Below are 19,612 nucleotides of genomic sequence, written 5' to 3'. Positions count from 1 at the left end.
CCCTGGAGGTGTTTAAGGCACGGGTGGACGAGGCGCTGAGGGGCATGGTTTAGTGTTTGATAGGAACGGTTGGACTCGATGATCCGGTGGGTCTCTTCCAGCCTGGTTATTCTATGATTCTGTGATGGAAGCGAAGCCTCCGCTCGACGCCCCGATCCCGCCGCCGTTCCGCGAGACCTCCGAGCGGGGCCATCACGCTTTAACGCCGTTTTCCCTGCTGTCGCCGAACCTGGGCGCGCCGTCATCTTAAAAAGGGCGCAGGGGAGGGACCTGGAGGGAGGGAGGGAGGGAGGTGGGAAGAGGCGGGCGCCAGCGCCAGCAGCATCTTCCCGGGAGCCGCCGCACCGAGGCGCGCTCCCGGCCGCGCCGCCGCTCGCCCAAGCCGGCCTCCCGCTCGCCCCCGGCTCGCTCGGTGCGGCCCGCGGTGCCGCCGCAGGGCCGGGGGAGGCGGCCGCAGGCGCTGTCGGTGCCGCCCCCCGCGCCGGGCGCCTCGGCGGAGCCGGCGGGGCGATGGCCGCGGAGGAGGCGCTGCGGGGCGCGGAGCATTACAAGAGCGAGATCGAGCGGCTGACCCGCGAGCTCTCCGAGACGACCCACGAGAAGATCCAGGCGGCGGAGTACGGGCTGGTGGTGCTGGAGGAGAAGCTCACCCTCAAGCAGCAGTACGACGAGCTGGAGGCGGAGTATGACGGCCTCAAGCAGGAGCTGGAGCAGCTGAAGGAGGTGAGGCTTTTGTCTCTCCCGGGGGCTGAGGGGGGCCGGGGGGTCAGCCGCCACCGTGGAGCTTAAGGATGGATTACGCCAGGTTGAACCCCCCCCAACCTCCGTCTTCCTCCTGGGAAATTTCCCTGGAGCCGGCAGCCACAACTTCTGCGAGGGGAGATTTGCAGCACTGGAGGATGCCTCCGGTTGCACCTGCATCGTCTGAGGCTTTTTTTTTTTTAGGGAGAGGAAATTAAACAGCCCATAGGAGGGGAGCTGAGCAAACCTAGTGTGTAAGGAGTCGGGATCTGTGTAAACAGTTGCCTGCAGTGCGTGAGGAGAGAGACGATTCCTTTGGAAGTTATTTATAGACCTGCCCTGTGCTGCCAGTCAGGGGAACCGTGAGGGGGGGGTGAAGTAGCCAAACCAGAGTCTTGAGGTCGCTCCCCATCGGTGGAAATTTAAACTCCTGCGTCATGCTGAAAGGATAAAATACTTAATCGGAGAGGTGTTTAAAATACTTAATCTTTCAAAGGTGTTTTTGTGATGCCCGAAGTATAAAGTGGGGGAGCGCTGCACCTCACCTTTTGGCTTTGCTAAACGTGCCTCTGAATTTGCATCCCTCTTCCTATGTTCATCCTTAAGGGAAGTAACTTGGGATTGATACAGCACACACGCAGTAGCCACAGAAGGGGTGTGTATACACACGCACAGCACCCCTAGATCTACATGTTATGGTATTTTTATGCGGTCTTAAAATGTAGCTAATTGCATATTTTGGAAAGAGAAGATAAGGCATCAAATAGATATTCTCCCAAATTTAAAAGGTATTTCTACAGAAATACGTTGGTATATATAATGTGCAGAAATTCTGTTCAGTTGGAAATAATGAACATACTCCATGTTGAGGGAAAACCACTTAATAAGCTCAGATTCTATACGAATATGTTCTTTAGAATACTAAACGATGCTTTTCTAGGAATATTTTTAATAAAATAAAGGTTTAATTTTACTTGCAGGTAAATGAGTTATGCTACAGACTTGGTTCAGTGTCCAGAAGAGTTGAAAAATTATGTTTTCAATAAGAAGAATAAAGCTGTTTTTAGAAAAAACTATTGATCTCTGCCTCCCTCCCCCCCTCCCCCTGAATCTATGCGGTAGGCTCAGGACTTCGAAACCAGTAATCACAAATTGAGAGACAGAGATGCATAACCTGCACTAGCACAAAGGCAGCTATTTGAAATAACCCAGCAGTAACAGAGGAAAAGAATTAAGGGGGAAAAGTGCAATACGATTTCTTTTCGGGGGGGGGGGTGGGTGATGGAGTAGAAAAGATAAGCAGAGCTGTAGGTAGATGTTATCACAAAAGTATTTAAAAGACTGATCAGAAACCAGGATGACACATGGGTGTACATGGCCATAGATGGAAGGCAAAGTGCAAGAAATTAAGTTGATATTATTAAACTAGAGGCATTAGTCAACATGATTAACTGCAGTCAAAGATGGACTCAAATTCTCTGCCTGTTACCTCCCCTTGAAGTCAACGGGATTGCATGCTCTGCAGCCCAGAATGTCTCTCATGGGGCCATGCCTTCATGGTGTGCCAGCCACACCATGGACTCTGAGGATATCTGGAAGAAGATAAATCCTGTAACTTGCCTGATGCCAAGCAAGAGTGGAGCCTCTCCAAATTCCGTTTCAGGCATGGGGTGCTCAATTCCAGAGCTCTCCATAGCTGCAGGTAGGGCATTTCTGTTGCCCATCTAGGCTACAAGAGATTCTTTTCTTGCTGCTAACCTCTATAGGAGAAACCACACTGATTCTTACTGCACAAGAAGCCCTGCAAAGGAGAATTTGCTCATATTTCTTCCTGTCACTGTAATCTATTTTCTAGCTTCTCTGTTACCACTTCCATTATGACTGTTCCCTGAGTGCAGATCAGACTCGTAACTGAGAGACATAAGCAAATGGTGCTTCTGATGACACTAACAAGGGATAATTCAAGTGGTTCAAACAAATAGTCTTGCGGAGACTTGAGGGTGTAGATTTGGGGGATGTAGGGTTCTGTCTAAAAGATCTTTAAGTGGCAGAAGAACTCCAATGACAGTTTTTTTTTATTAAAGTTCCTTTGAAAATGTGCGGAGGAGACTTTGTGTGTCATCTCCAGCAGGCTCTGCAAAGGATGTCTCGGACAGTGGCCTGGGAGCTAGAAAGGCTTCCAGTATTTCAGCAGGGATCTGTGCTTCCAGTCTTAACTTGCTGCATCTGCAGCCTCTCTGAAATTATTTTGGTGTAGAGAAATTAGGCCTTGGGTTTTTGCTGATACAAATAGTTTATCCATTCATGAGGAACAGGTGCAAGAGTGTGAGCAGGATTATGCTTGGGACTATTACTTCTTCTGTGGACCTTTTGTAAACAGGTTCGGTTACTGGGGTTGAATTTTACTGAGGCAAGTCTTAATTTTTTAAATGTTTCATTATTAAATTCTCGTGTTCTGTTGTGGGACCTCATTGTATTTATTACTCAGCAAACAGAGCTGCCTATCCTTAACTACTCAGTCATGGCTTAGTGGTCTAGATATGAAGTTTTCTCCCATGTTCCATGGCAATTCAAAACTCTGGTGAACTTCAGTGGGTCTTTTTTCATACAGATTGCAATTCAGAGCCTCAGCTATATCATGATTTCCATCGTTGGAGAATGAGATAGGAAAGTAAGGCCATTATAGAATGTTGAAGTAAAAGCAAATTGCAATACATTACATTAAATATTAATACTTGTATACAGGGTATATGCTATCCACCATATAATATGAATTGTTCTAGTAACCCTTGATGTTTCTTATACTCTGCTTTAGCCTAAGACTTTGGTTTTGGGCTACGAGATTGATTTACATTACAAAAACTTGGAAGTTTTATTCAGTGACCTAGTAAGGACTACTTCTTCCAAATAAGAGCAGTCGTTACACGTGTAAGGTGTCCAGAAAAGACTCGAGACATCTATCAGCTACTGACCTTATGTTTTCAAAAATTAACTGAATGGCAGGAATGTGAAAAGGTATACTCTGTTTTGTTGACTTTAACAGCTTTTAGTGTTAAGAGGTGGAGTACTTGTGGTGCTGGTGCTAGATAAGATTGTACTGTTAAACAAAACATTATTATTTTTAAGGCTTTATTAATTTACATAATTGGGGGTGTGTGTTCAATCTGTAAATGCTGTTTCTGTGCCTCGATCAATTGCATCTCAAACTAGTGGAATTTTGGCCCTGAGGTAAAAACAGTATAGTTTTATGGCCCCTGCTCAGAAAGTTACTTTAGCAGATATGCCTTTTAACCTGCATTCCATAAGAATGCAGAGAATAAGCCTTATGGGATTAGAGGTAGCCTGTTATCACTGCCTTGCTGAGGTCAAAATTTAATGACCAGCATATTTTATGGAAACCATTTTCCAATAATTTTAGTATTTGTAGTCTTACATGTTCACATTGCATTTGCTGTAAGGATAATGTTTGTTGCTAGTTTTGCTTCCTTCAATGAAGTATAAAATGGCTTCTTATTGATCTTCTTGCCTGAGCAACCTGCTGTAGCTGTCTCTGCTTGAGCAGGGGGGGAGGGTGCTGGACGAGATGATCTTAAAAGGTGCCTTCCAACCTCAGTCCTGTGATTCTGTGATTAGCTACTGTGCACTGGTAGCCTGTAATGTTTTTAAAGGGGAGGAATATCAGACGTCCCCAGTCATGATAAAACGGGGATGGAAAGCAGCTTTGATGTCTAGCTCTGCAAGACATTTAGGCCTGGTAGATCCTAACCAGAGGTTTATCTTTGCTAATCCAATCAGGAACATAGCAGCTGAGTAGATCCCCAAGACCCTCTCCTTGACTCCCTCTCTGACTGACCAATTTAGGCAATATCTCACTTGGCTTCTTGGCTTTTCTGTATTTCATTCTACAGAGACAAACTCTTCCCCTGGGTTGCACATAGAGCTGGTTATCTGATTTCCAGGTTGAAGATGCAGTTTGGTGTTTGCATTACTTTAAACCTAATTAACCTTGATAAATTATTGGAAACCAGGCTATTGGTGAACAGCCCTATCCTTAGCAGGTCAAAAGTTCTTGTTTTCTTCACTTCATGGAGATGTTGTATCAATAATTATGAAGTGCTTTATAATCAAGGATTATGAAATCAGTTTAGTAATAAGGCTTCCACAAACAATTCTTGGTCTGTGACTGAAAAAGGGGTTTTGAGGAATGGAGCTGAAGCTGTCTCAGGCAGCTTCTCAGTTCCGCTCTTCCCTGTGCTACTTTAGCGCAGGTGACTTAGGCTCCATCTCCCTCCTCTTCTGACATGGTGCTGCCTACCCAACTCCTCTGCTGTTCTCCGAAGGCACTCTCATGCCTGCTGCTGAGGTCATCTCTCTGCCTCTGAAGTGTACACTTTCTGGGACTTCTCTGGATCCGAAAAAGGCAGAGGAGGGGAGACTCCCCATCCCAAATACAGCCCTGTTGAATGGGGATTGCTCTACACAGCCGTTTGCATCACATGATGCTTAGAAAAGTGTGAAGTGGCTCATAAATCCCCATGCGATGTTCTAAATTCTCCCCAGAGATGAATGTGTCCCAAATACATAACTAGAAAGTCGTGAACTGATGCCATCTCAGGAGATCTTCACACCTCCTTCCAGTGACAGCAGCTGTGGGTCTGTGCAGGGTGAGGCCGAACATTTTCCTGATCTCATTCTGATCTTAACACTTTGTCCTTGGTGTTTTTTCATGTTTCGCCACTCAAAAAGGCTGTGCTGCCTAGCACACAGCTCAAAGATGAGGACAGGGCATGGGTAAGAGAACTAGAAGGGCTGTGCTCAGAAACTTTCAGCAGTCCTGTCTTCTCCAGAGCTCAGCCAACCCTACCGCTGTCTCTAAGGCATATGGAAGAGTTTTTACCCAGTTCACTTTCACAGCTGGCCTGTGTAGGAGAATAGAGCAGAGCAGTACAGGGAACAGTTATATGCAGAAGGGAGCATGTGGAAGGCGATATAAAGAACTTCAGTGATCAAGCTGTTACACCGGGTCTTGCACAGCAGCTGGATCCAAAACAGCCCTTAGTGGCATTCATCACTGCACTTTGCTCAAAAGCAGAAGTTTGCAACAAAAAGAGTCTGAAGATGCTTTGAGCGGTTTGTTTTGGGAGATATGCTTACAAGAAATGCCTTAACAAAAACAAGCAGCAGCTTGCAAAGCTTTCATTTGGCTGCTGCTGGCTGGGGACTGACTGGCTGGTTTGTGGAAAAGAATTTAGGGTTCCTAGAGGACAGTGAACTGAACACGGGCCAGTAGTGTGCCCTGACATTGAAAAGGCTCACAGCATCCTAGACAGTTATTAGCAGAAGCATAGCTGGCAGGTTGAGAAGAGATTATCACTTTCCAATGGGCACTTATTAAACCCCATCTAGAAAAAGACATCCAGTTATGTGCTCTGCTAATACAAGAAAGATATGGATAAACTGGACGGAGTTCAGCAGAGGATCACCAAGATGGTCAAGAGCTCTGTGAGGGGAGGCTGAGGGAACTGGGCTCATTCAGCCCAGAATGTGGGGTTCCAGCAGCAGTCTGCCCATACCTACACGGAGGTTATTGAAAATTGAGCCAGGCTTTATACAGAGGGGTACAGTGGGAGGACATGAGACAACTGACGTAAATTGAAGGTAGAGAGATTCGTACTGTATTTCATAGAATTATAGAATGACCTGAGTTAGAAGGGACCCACAAGGATCATCTAGTCCAGCTTACATCCCTGCATAGGACAACTCCAAAATTCATACCATGTGTCTGCGGGTGTTGTCCCAATGCCACTTCTTCACAAAGGAAGGAGGAGGAGCAGGCATTGATCTCTTCTCTCTGGTGACCAATGGTAGGACCCGAGGGAATGGCAGGAAGATGTGCCAGGGGAGGTTTAGGTTGAATGTTAGGAAAAGGTTCTTCACACAGAGGGTAGTGGAGTGCTGGGACAGGCTCCCTAGGGAAGTAGTCATGGCACCAAGCCTGATTTAAGGAAGAATTGTTACTCCATTAGGACAGGCAGTGCCACAGGTTTGTTGCTCAGAGAGGTTGTGTCTGTCCTTCCATGGGGGTTTTCAAGCCCAAACTGGATATAGCCCTAAGGAACTCAATCTGACCTCAAAGCTGAACCTGATGAAAGCAGGAATTTGGACTAGAGAGGAAAGGAGGGAGACAGCAAAGGACCTTGAACAATGTGAGGTCTCTGAGAGTGCCCACTGTGCCCAATTAAATTCCACCAGCAGCTTGCTGCGAGTTATCCAATACGTAACAGCACTGCCTGAAAGCAGGGATGATTACCAGAGCCACAGCCTCACTTCTTGCTTCAATTTCATTTTCTCTTGCTTGTCATTAAACCTGCATTGACCTGGAGTTACTTGGGGTGTAGTTTGATGTTCTCTTCTCTCAGGAAGACAACACTGCATCTCTCTTTGTCATTCCTGCCCCTTTCTGGCTCTTCATTGTGTGACAGTTTATACTGTCACACCAGGATAGAAAACTGACCTCGGTTAAAAATAACTGAGGAGGGGGTGTATGCTATCTGTAACCCAGATTGGTTACATGATCTGGTTCACAATATGCACCCATAAACCAGTTTACCTGTATTGCCAAAAGGCTGGCACATGGATAGGAATGAATGCTGAGGAAAGGAAATACAGGTACTGATGTTAAAAGAGATTCTCATTAAATTATAACAGGATTGCTTCCTCTAAGAGGAAACGAATCCTGTGCATTAGCCTACAGAAAACATAAGTAGCTGAAATTATCTTAGGGGAAATTAGGGCTATTGTTGGAGCTCTGGCAGCATGTAAAGAAAAATGTAGATGAACCATTTTTTTCCCCCCAGGAACCTGCCAGTTCCTCTCGGTAATTGTATTGTATCCTTATGAGCCAGTACAGATAAACATGACTTTTTAGATGTCCTCCAACAGCCAACTGTTAAACAATTATTGTCTGCTTTAAACATGAGAGGCTTACATACTCCTGAAACAAATCTAACTAGAGTTCCATTTGTGTTCTCTCCACAGTTAAATTATTTTTTAATTTCACTCTTTTTTTCCTAAGAAATCCATCTCTGATCTGAGGGGTTCTGATTGAGTCAGTCATAGAATCATAGAATTGCTTGGTTGGAAAAGACCTTTGAGATCATTGAGTCAAACCATACCTGTCCACTGCTAAACATATCCCTAAGTACTTCATCTACCTGTCCTTTAAATACCTCCAAGGATGGTGACTTAACCACCTCTCTGGGCAGCCTCTTCCAGTGACAGTCATCTGAGTTGAACTCCTCTGAGATAACTGGAAGTTGCTACTGGGATTTATGTCATGGAGAAGTTAATTTTCCATAGATTTTCTAGAAAATATTGAATTATTACCAAATCTAAAATGACTGATTGAGGCGTTAATGAGCGAGCCAGGCATCATTGTGAAGCACTTTCTGTTTAAGGCTCGGAAATGTAAGATTATGGCTCACTGAATAGTTTTTAATCTAAAGGTCTGCATTTGCTTGGGATTAGGTGTTCTGTAATGGATTAAAAAAATGAATTTGCTATCATCTTTTCACCTTTCTTTACGTGAAATATTTTTTCTCCTCTTCTGTGCTGTAGATTTTCTTTCAGTCTCTACGCACAATGGCAGTCAGATTGAACACCTGGCTTTACTGAAAGTGCAAGTAGGAGCAAAACAATGGTGAAGAAAATAAGATCTGTCATAAAACAGTAATTTGTAGACATTCATCATGGTAAAATGAGGAGCATTTTTGAAGTCAGATGTGTACACTAAATTTGCACCTGGGCAAATTTATATCCCTTATGCAGCTGGAAGTTGGAGGGAAATACATGCAAGACCATATATTTTTATGGCTGTATTGAGGACTTCTAGAAAAAGAGCTTTCTTCTTGATCAGACTCTTAGTTTTTCAAACGAGCTCAGTAATGTTCATTCTCCAGCACCTCATTTTCTCTTCCATTTTTGTTCATTTCAGCAAGTGGACAATGGGAGTCAAATCTGATTGACCAGTTGTTTCTGCATCCTTCATGGCTCTGCTACATTGCAGTTGCTTTTGCTATGGATTTCCCTTTCATATTTGTCTGTTACCTGAGGGGGTAATGTTTAATTCAATACAATTCTGTACCATATATTTTCTCTTTGGGATCATTTTAATTTAAAATGGCAGAGACTGAAAAGCATGCATTTGTTTCTGCTGAACAGTCTTGCGTTTTTGGCATAACATTCATAGCTCTCTTCTTTCCTCATTTCCTTGTGAACTCAACACTCTCTTTTACGAAGGAGGAGAGAGGGTATTTTCGTAATTTAAAGGAGTTGATACAGCATGTATAGACATGAATGTGGTCTTTGTCTGTTTACCCACTTGCGTCACTAGCAGCAGATGATTATGAGGAGAAAACAGCAATTATTCATACTGTACTATGAAAGCAGTCCATGAGTACAGACCAGCTACAGATAGAAGTAGTTAAGACTAGTCAGATGGAGAAAAATACATCTTGGCAAGGGCAGGTGCCTAAAGCTGAAATAAGCAGGAAGAAATTAAGCTAGATTGCAGATTAATGTTTTAACGGGAACTCTACTTCTCTGCGGGGAGGAATATAAAAAAACAATTTTGGGATTATGATATTTGTATTTCTGAATATCTTTCACTATCAATGTTTAATTAACTTAATAGTTAAAAGTAGCAGGCTGCTGGCCTACATCTGTGGTTTGGGGACGGGCTGTTAATACCACAAGGCTTTCACTAAGACTGAAATTGGTCCAATCCTTTCTCTCCATCTCTCATGTGGTTCCTCCCACTCTGTATGCAGCCCATCATCTTCTGCCTTTCATTCTTGTACAGCATTTGTCTCCTGTCCATGACAGTTTATGTACTTTTTAATCTTTTTTTTCAGTCTTTGCCGCATATCTTAATTAGTGTAGATTTACTGCTCTGTAAGAAATGGAGCTGATTTTTTCATATTAAAGACCCTTTTTGTCACTGTTTGAATGTGAGAAATCTGGCAGTTTGTGGCAGACTAGACCTTCCACACCATGCTCAGGTATTGCAGTGACATGAGAGAATTCTAGAAATACTTAGAAATACTGTTTTAACACTGGTTGAAAATGAAACAACAGAGAATTTGCCAGCTCTGCTTTGCAGCAGCCTCACCATTAAAATTATCCTCAGAAAAACAACATTTAAGGCAGCTTTAAAATTAGGTTGGCCACGTGTCTGCACAGAAAGAAGATACTTTTCCATAAGGTTTTGCAAGAATCAACCCTTTTTTTTTTTTTTTTTTTTTAAAATATTGTTTGGTTTATAGAATCATTTGGGTTGCGCTGTTCTGGATAATTTCAGGTGTTTGCATTGCAATGGCAAACATGCAGGACTATCCAAGTTTAGTTGAAGGGTTCATTTGAATTCATTTCTTTCTTTCTTTGATAACTGCATGTACTTTCCACCTAAAAATAATTAGGAAAGGTTTTATTTAAGCATGTCATGTGAAGAATGCTATCTCTAACAACATACCCTATATTCAGGATTGTGCCTCAGGGTCATTTAGAGTAGGTACGACTTGAAGACCAATGGTGAAGTGCTGGCTGCATGGATAAGTTAAATGTAAAACAGGGCAATGATTTAATTTTTGAGTCTGTGTCCACCACCTGCTGGCAAACAACATTTTCATCAAAATGTAAGTGAGAAAATGTGTTATAAACTGTCAACTCAGATTTATTCCAACCAGAGAAGGGAGAACTGGCATAACTATAACTACTGTGTCTCAAACGTGATCTTTTTCTTGCAGCTTAATGAATTGTCATAACTCTGCTGAGCTTTAGTAACTGGTCACGTGCTAGTCCTTGTATCTTCCATCTGCAATAAGCTAAAAATGTGCGCTAGATCAATTTCTAATCCATAAAATCTTAGTCATAAATCCGGGTCCTTGCTGACAAATTTTCAAGTAAAATGTAAGGATGTGGTAACAAGGACTCCTCTGTGAAATACACTGTATGATATATAGCTATATATAAAGAAAAACAGTAGTTAGATGGGATGTAATTTTCTATGTATACCAATATGGGCATGGAGAATTGTGACATCTGTTAGGAGTTCATTACTTTGGGTAAGTTTTTATTTTTTTCTGTCAGTTGAGGGCTGATGGTTGCTGCCTGGTAATAACAGAACTTTCACTTAAGATGCTGTAAGCCCAGCTGCGTGAAAATATTAGCAAATCTGGAACAACACAGTTGAGTGATAACAGTTTTTTCCAGATGTGCTGAATTTGAAGTTACAGTGATGCTATATATTCTTGGATGCTTGCTATTCCTAAAATAAAATCCATACCAAAGTGATAGAACTGAATTCTCAAATTCAGATACCTGGAAATTGGGACTCCAACATCTGTATTTTAGTTATTTTAGTGGAAAACATTTGGTTTGCTTTATTAATCAGACTGAGCAACCTCGTATTGAAACCTATGTGACTTCTTTTTGCCCACATACTTTGAAATTACAGTTCACACTTGTCTGGGTGGCTATATGTAGATTTTGGGATACACATTTAGGCTCCTGGCTTTAAGCGTTTTTGCTGTAGTCTACTTAACAATGCTTGATGATTTGTGATTTCAAGTCTTCTTGCTCGTGGAGAGATATTTATTCTGGAACAAGAAACATAGTGACACCTTGAGTATAGCTTTGGCACTTGGTGTTTGAAACGTACTTTACTCACCGTTCTTTGGGTTGAGGTTAGACACATTTAGAGTCATGCTTGTGTTTTATGGGTGTTAGCTTTTGTCACAGGTTAGTCTGATGAGAAGACATTTAAGTATAAAATGAGCATATAACCTCATATTGGGGAGTACAGTGATAGGATGAGGGGTAATGGCTTTAACCTGAAAGAGGGAAGATTTAGATTATTAGATGTTAGGAAGAAATTTTTTACTGTGAGGGTGGTGAGGCACTGGAAGAGGTTGCCCAAAGAAGTCGTGGATGCCCCATCCCTAGAGGTGTTCAGATTGGATGAGGCTATGAAGAACCTGATGTTGTGGAAGATGTCCCTTGCCGTGGCAGGGTTTGGATTGGAACTGGATGATCTTTAAGGTCCCTTCCAGCCCAAACCATTCTATGATTTTAAGCCTTGTTTGGGTATAAATAACCCTTTCCCTGGGTATAACAGGAAGAGCTGCGGTTGAAGACCATGCTGTGTACACATTTTATTCTGTGAAGTTCTCTTATTTGCAAGATTCTTCTTGAGATATGGCCCCTGGTTTCTTTGCTGGTGAGAACTTGAGTTAAGCACGCACAACTGGGCCGGGTAGTGACAGTTGCTGCATTCCTGCTGTTACTCAAAGATCCTCTTGTTAATTATTCCACTCTGAACAAGTGGATTTGGAGAAGGAGATCCTGAATTCTGCCCCAAAACCCTGTGGTAGAGACTCTTCTTCTGCCAGGTTCCTCAGCTCAGCTGCTCCCTTGGGCAGGCTCTCTGGTTAAGAGTAAGAAGCCTCTATTTCTAGCCTTATATCACTTATTTTTTTAACAGAAAGTAATCTACTGCTTGAAAATGTGTCCAAATCTGATAAGCAGCATTTTTAGAAGCTTGCAGTCCAATACTTTGTGCTGTCTATAGAGAAAGGAATTGCAGCTTTGCAAGTGATGGCATTATGAATAGTCAAGCACTTACTGGAGCACTGGCACCCGGTGGATGCGGAGGAAAAGCCAGAGACAGTGAGTCAGCATGATCTTGGCTGCTGCCAGAGGGATGGGTACTATATCCAGCCTCAGTGGTCATTGACATTGGTTGGGGTCTTCAGTGGGAAGAGCCTCTGGTGGAATAAACTTCACTTGAGTTACCAATGCTGGTATAGTCTGACAGGTGTCATGTATATATTGTAGGAATGAAAACATACATCAGCATAAAATAGTGTGCAGTTATTAAAAAGTAATTTTGCTACTAAACAGGCCCTTAGTTCTTTGTTACCCTGTGAAAGAATGGGCTGCACTCTGTTCAAGTGGGAACATTCTGAAAAATCAAAATACTGCTTGTTTCACGAGCTGCTGTTTTGTGTACTAGGTCTCAGCAGGGTGGGACAAATTGTTATTTATTGCATGACAATAGCACCTGGGGATTCTGCGATGCTGGGCATAATGAGTTGCAGGCACATAAATAAAAGGTTAGAGATTTTACAGTGGAAATGCACAACCTTGTCAGGGATTTGCTATTATGGAATAAGAGGAATTTACAGATGAGTAATGGAGGCCCAGAAGCTGTGGAGGGATAGGTTGTTCAGCCGTAATCTTATAGGAAATCTGTGGCTAAATAACAAAGAAAACACAGATTTTTCTCAGATGTAATCCAATCATTTATCTTCCAAACACCCTTCCATTTAAAAAAGCTGGTCAACCAGAAAGCCAAAGCAATTAGCTGCCCCGTACTCACTGACCAGTGCGTGCACTGGCAGTTCATCCCGCTGGCGCCAGTGTGACCAGTAAGGCCATTTAAGAATGGTGCTGCAGGTGCTCTTTGCCTGCACCTCTGCGTCCTGCGAAACTGCCCTTAGCTTTACCATCCTTTTGTGGTCTTTCTCCCACATACTCTGGTGATCCCAGAGTACATCAACATCTCTCACCCCTAGCTGCACTTTCTGCTCCGTCCTTTCCCCATCTAGAAGCTGACTGTTCCTGGCTGCTATCCCAGTATTTGTAGCAGACCTCCTACTTCTTCCCACTCATCCCTGTCCAAACCATGACTCTTTGCTGCTGTGACTGAGATTTTCATATCAGCATTTGCTAATCTCTACAGCTCATTGAAACACTTCATTTTTTTCTTTGCTCTTTCATGATATCTAGTTTTTCATTGTGGGGGAGACAAATTCCATCTGCCTCTCCCTGAGAGGAATGCATCTTGCCTCTCCTAGCCCACTGTCTCTGGGTTGCCTCACCCCACAAAGCACCCCTTGTTCCTGTTGCAGCATGGGGAAAAGTTAAATTATGTGCTTTACTGTACTGAGCTTCAGCATGTGGGATGCCCTGTATAATGAGAGTATGTGGGAAATCTTCATTTAATTCTGCAAGATGTGACTTCTGCAGTTCTTCGGGAGCTCAGGCCAGCTAAAATCTCACAGAACGTGTTAAGGACTAAACCAGGCTTCTTGCAGAGCTGGCAACGGTTAACGTGGAGCCGGTAGAGAGCAAGCTCTGTGGGGCAAGGCCTGCCCTTACCCGCCTGTTTGTATTGAATGTAACACAGTGAGCCTCTATTCCTGGCTGGGACAATTAGGTTCTATGGCAATATGAGTAATTAATAATAATAATGGGGCCCCTCTGTGGCTGGGCTGTTAGAAATAATTTGCTTCTGCCAGTTGCTTCTCTAGAATGTGGTTTTGAACTCTGAGATCTTGAAAGAGATAATCAAAACACAAGCAGCTGTCACAAACTCTCAGCTTTGTTTATGTAGGCAGTCATGGAAATTCTTGAAAGTAGATCGTTGGGTGGCTTAATGGTTTGTGCATATTTTGTTACAGCATCGGGCTCTTATGCAAAGGACCCTTGTTTGAGTAAAGAACCTTCTCAGCTAGAGTGGGTTTTACCTGTCACTACTTCTTTTATGGGGAAAGTATAATCATGCAAAGCAAACCATGGATGCTCTGGTGCTCTGCCTCTGATTCACTGATGGAGCACACGGAATTAGCTGTGCTGTGCCCTGCCAATGCACTTCTGTTGACCGGCTGCTTTAGCTCCAAGAGGTAGAGTGTTGTTTCCAGATGTGGTTTATGAGATGGTGGTGAGACTGAATCTTGCCTTGACCCAAAAGGTGGAATAAAGCATTTGGTTACTTTGGCACATTGCAGTCCTTCAACAGCAGTTCTTCATTCCCTTTGCAAGAGGAGTGGCATCTGGCCCACAGGTTGCCATTTAGATGAGCCCAGTGAGTGGTAGTGGTAAGGAGCAATGGGACCTCCTATCCATGAGGTTCATCGAAGTCTGAAGGCTCCTTCTGTCTGTCTTCTTCCCCATATGTAAGGTAAGCTGAACTGTAGAGGTCTTCAGAGACCTCTTCCACAACTTGCTTTGTCGCTTTTGTCAGAACTCTGCCAAAAAAGGCATTAATGACTCTGAAATTTAAAGTTAGGTATCCAAAAGATACTTTATTCCCCCTGTTTTTTTCCAGGAATAAAAACCTTATTTCCTCAATGAATAGAAACCTGACTTTATCAGGAAGCTGACAGCTAGTGACATGATGGTGAAGATGAGTATGACTGAGAATGTCAAATTGTAATTCAGGGTTTTAGAGTACTGGGCTCCCAATAAACAGTGCAAGAATAGAAGTGTCCTCAGTAGATTGTTGCTAGTGAGGAGGATAGTAATTTCTGAATTGTTTACTTTCAATCCCTATTAAATTTCTATTCTAGTAACCATAGTAATTACACTAAGATTTCATGGTTTTAACCAACCCATGACCAAAACTACTTCTGGTGACAGTTTGTTATCACAGAATCACAGAATAACCAGGTTGGAAGAGACCCACCGGATCATCGAGTCCAACCGTTCCCATCAAACACTAAACCATATCCCTCAGCACCTCGTCCACCCGTGCCTTAAACACCTCCAGGGAAGGTGAATCAACCACCTCCCTGGGCAGCCTGTTCCAGTGCCCAATGACCCTTTCTGTAAAGAATTTTTTCCTAACATCTAGCCTAAACCTCCCCTGGCGGAGCTTGAGGCCATTCCCTCTTGTCCTGTTCCCTGTCACTTGGGAGAAGAGGCCAGCACCCTCCTCTCTACAACCTCCTTTCAGGTAGTTGTAGAGAGCAATGAGGTCTCCCCTCAGCCTCCTCTTCTCCAGGCTAAACAACCCCAGCTCTCTCAGCCGCTCCTCATAAGGCCTGTTCTCCAGCCCTTTCACCAGCTTTGTTGCTCTTCTCTGGACTCTCTCCAGAGCCTCAACATCCTTCTTGTGGTGAGGGGCCCAGAACTGAACACAGGATTCGAGGAGCGGTCTCACCAGTGCTGAGTACAGAAGGAGGATAACCTCCCTGGACCTGCTGGTCACACCGTTTCTGATACAAGCCAAGATGCCATTGGCCTTCTTGGCCACCTGGGCACACTGCTGGCTCATATTCAGTCGGTTGTCAACCAACACCCCCAGGTCCCTCTCCTCCAGGCAGCTTTCTAGACAGACTTCTCCTAGTCTGTAGCACTGCATAGGGTTGTTGTGCCCCAAGTGCAGGACCCGGCATTTGGCCTTGTTAAACCTCATGCCATTGGACTCAGCCCAGCGGTCCAGCGTGTTCAGATCCCTTTGCAGAGCCTCCTGACCCTCCAGCAGATCGATACTTCCACCCAGCTTAGTGTCGTCCGCAAACTTGCTAAGGGTGCACTCGATGCCTTCATCCAGATCATTGATGAAGACATTGAACAGGGCTGGACCCAGCACTGAGCCCTGGGGAACCCCACTTGTCACTGGCAAGTCACCTTATTATAAAGGTCATGCTGTAGCCTGCAGACAAAGGCACTGGTACTTAACACAGAATGTGATTTTTATCTGTTCTCACAAGGTATGCAGAGCCAGGTACAAAAAGTACCTTTTCTTTTTTTCTTATAATAAAAATACTGGGCTCCATGACAACACTATGAATTATGATCTGAATTCTCTTCTGCTTTACCTCTCCTGAAATGAACAGAATTATGCTAGCAAATCATTCAGTCCTTCATAGTGTTAATTCACACAACTCTAATAGCAACTGTCATGGTGACATTCCCAGAACTATAAGGTGTTTCGATGGGAGGATTTGGCAGCAGACTGGAAGCACTGATGACTCAGTGGACAGTGTTCTGCCTTCTGAGTTAGAAATGAACTGGTACCCGAGCAGTGCAGTTTGTAGCTTGTTTTTTGTGTGGTTCCTATGAGATGTAAACTCATCTGTTTTCATAAAATTACTTTTTTAAAAGGAAAATTAGTATTCTTCCTGCCTTTTTGTAAATTTAATATCAAGACAGTTACCCTTGTCTGTCTGTTTTTACAGAGCTGGTAGGAGAGATTAATAGCCTTTGCAGTCTTTATTCTTCAGTCAAACTCGGTCATAATTAGCCAATGGATTCCAAGTTATTAGAGAAGGTGAGACCTTTAAGAGCTCATTGGAAACAGGGTAAGGCTTGCTGCTTGTTGTTTGCCCTGGATAGTTGGGTCCAAATTTGTGTTAACAAACGTTGGTCACCTTCTGTGCTGAAAAGCATCCTAAAGGGTTTTAAAGCCAAATCCCTTTCTCATTTTCAGGTATAGGATCCATTTGAAGAAGGGAGATTTTCTTCTCTGATAGCTGTGAGAAGTCTTTTACCTCAGTGCAGTGTGAATTGAAAAGGGCAAGTGTTAGCTATTACAAACCAGGCAGCTTCTTACACTGGAACAGATGTGAGCAGAATCTGGAGGTTCTCATGGCTAAGTTAGAAGTTGTGCCTTTTTGCAAATGTTAGCTGAAACATTTAGCTAATGTACTTTAAAACTAACTCCAAGTGGACAAATAGTCTGACAGCCAAACTTCTGACTACATAAGAAAGAAGCACGGGCACATCAGTCCCAAAGTTAATCACTTAATATGTTGCAGTACATGTTTCAGAATCTGTTCAACATAACTTGAACTAAGAGACCACCAGAAACATTTCATAGCTAGTCTTTTTTTTTTCTCTAATACACATATTGAGAGTTATTGTGAAAATGCTAAAAAGGTGTAATTTTAAGCTTAAGCTAGGGGAGGGGAGCTTCTATGTTAGGTAGTTTGTGAAAGATTATTTACAGCTGATATCTGAAACCCACTGACTGTGGAAGCAAACAGGGACAAACAACGTGCACCCCAGAGACCCACTTTACCCCCCAAAGTCTCAAACAGATAAGGTTCCTTTAAGAGTCTTGTAGAGACAAGGCTTTTTAAAGCAACATTAAGTTATCAAAGGAGTGCATGGTTCTGGACAAAGGGCTCTAGGTGGCTGTACTTGAGCGGAGGGTTTGACCAGATGACCTCCAGAAGTCTCTTTCCCCTCAACCATACTGTGTGTCTGTGATTTTAAGTAAAGGAGTTCTTAAAACTGGCTTTAAACTCCAGATGTACATGTGAAACCCTTGGAGGATCTTTGTTTCTCCATTTGAATTCCCTCATCACTTTTAAGATGAAATAAAGGAAAGCAAAACAAGCGATCAGCTTTATAGAAGGAGTATCTCACCAGAGGTGGCTGCACACTGGATTTTCCCCTGCAGAATTAGCTTTAAAAATCCATGGAAGATCTCCTGAACTAGTTGGAAGTGGGATATAGGTGTTAGATGAGCACAGTGTTTTTTCAGTTGTTTTTTGTTTGCATGATCTTATTGCTAAAGATTTGTTAAACCATATCTTTGGAGTGTGCTGGGCTTCGTATTTTGCCGCTTAACTCTATCTAGTAGTAAGTATAATCTTAATATGAAACCTATATGTGTGCAGGCCTCTAATCCCACAGGAACAGATAGCATTAAGAGAGTAGATAGATACTCGTGGAACAGCAGGACACCTAAAATGTATATATCTTTTCCACCGAGCTGCACAGGGCTGCACATGCTACGTCTGTAAACAGAGGTCTTCTGAGGGGACTGTGAACCACAACTGCCAGAGGCAAAGGGAAGGAAAATGAAGAATGTTGGTTCTCTTTCCCTCAAAAGCAAACAACTACAAATAAATTAGAAATAAATGTTCTTTCTATCTCTGTGTATAGTGATTTATGTAAGTATATAAACATCAGCAAGAACTAGGATGAGATGGGTCTCAAATGACTGTAAAAATCTTACTGTTTGCAGAAATCACTGCTGTATTTGTGATCGCATTAACTTTGGCTGTGATGTAGAAATTAAATTTGCATCTGTAACTGGCTGAAATGAAAGAGTTTCTAAATTAATCTTAAAACAATTTATTATAAATTATAATATTTCCTTTCAGTTACAGTGGAAACTTTTTATTTCCCAAGCAGTCTCAATTTTGCCTACGTATGTGTGTCATTCAGAGTAGGCAAGTTTTTACCTTCTTTGTAACAGAGAAACAAAGTGGTTTGAGAAAGCTTGGGGGAAAAATTTTGCAGCAATTGTTCATTTCAAATTAAAAGTTTATTTGTATCTTCTGCAACAGATTTTTTTTTTATTCTTTTGGCTATAATTTCCTGAGTTTGGCCATAACCACATAAAATATTTCTAAAATATTTCTTCTGTCTGTAGGTACTTTTAGTGACTTGTGAATGAAAGTGAACTGCATTGTAAGATTTTATTTTTCACAATAGTCTTCATAAGATGTGCAGATAATCATGCTCTTTTATACATGCAACAGAGGGCTTGAAAGCAGCAGAAAAAATAGTTGTAATTTACAATTGGTAAATTGAACTGCCTCTCTCAGCATCAAAAAAAAGCTGTGTTGTTTCCTCTCTGCTAAAGTTCTTAACCAAAATAATCTGATCAGTCATTGTGGGCTTTATAATATTGACATTTTAGTGAGGCATTTCTATGTAAATATTAAATTTCTGCGTAGTGCTGTATACCTGTAGTAATTACCCTGGCTGAAAGAAATCTTGCTCATAATTTATGAATGACACAGACATTCTGCAACTTCTGAATGCTGAAGTCTTTTATTATAGGTATAAAGAGACAGTCATGAGGAAGCTCATTTTTAATTCATATGGTTTCAGCCTTGTATAAAGTGTCAGTTTTTACTGCCAAACATACAATGAGACTATCTGAGGAATACACCTACATATGTACATGAAATCTGGTGGTGGCTACTGCTGCATTGCTGAATGCCTTGGTGGCTGAGCCGTTCAAGTGCTGTTAGAGCTGAGACCCCCATGGTCTCAATCACATGGTATC

The 19,612-nt window shown here is 42.6% G+C and overlaps 2 protein-coding genes across 11 annotated transcripts in view; one reads left to right on the top strand and one right to left on the bottom strand.

Moving 5' to 3' along the window:
* The window catches only part of AMN1 (antagonist of mitotic exit network 1 homolog), a 469,636-nt gene that overhangs the window by 152,148 nt on the left and 297,876 nt on the right, over positions 1–19,612 (bottom strand). The window lies entirely within an intron of this gene.
* Positions 481–19,612, top strand: part of LOC138722177 (protein bicaudal D homolog 1) — a 305,608-nt gene continuing 286,476 nt past the window's right edge. For all 10 annotated transcript variants that reach the window (XM_069860071.1, XM_069860079.1, XM_069860112.1 and 7 more), the window contains exon 1: positions 481–723. In XM_069860071.1, coding sequence (XP_069716172.1) covers positions 511–723 — 213 coding nt within the window. In that variant the 5' untranslated portion in view covers positions 481–510. The remainder of the gene's footprint in view (positions 724–19,612) is intronic.

Source organism: Phaenicophaeus curvirostris, chromosome 1 (genome assembly GCF_032191515.1).
Source record: "Phaenicophaeus curvirostris isolate KB17595 chromosome 1, BPBGC_Pcur_1.0, whole genome shotgun sequence".
NCBI classification, from domain to species: Eukaryota; Metazoa; Chordata; class Aves; order Cuculiformes; family Cuculidae; genus Phaenicophaeus; species Phaenicophaeus curvirostris.
The sequence above is the reverse complement of the archived record's forward strand: the minus strand, read 5'-3'. Positions and strand labels throughout refer to the sequence as shown.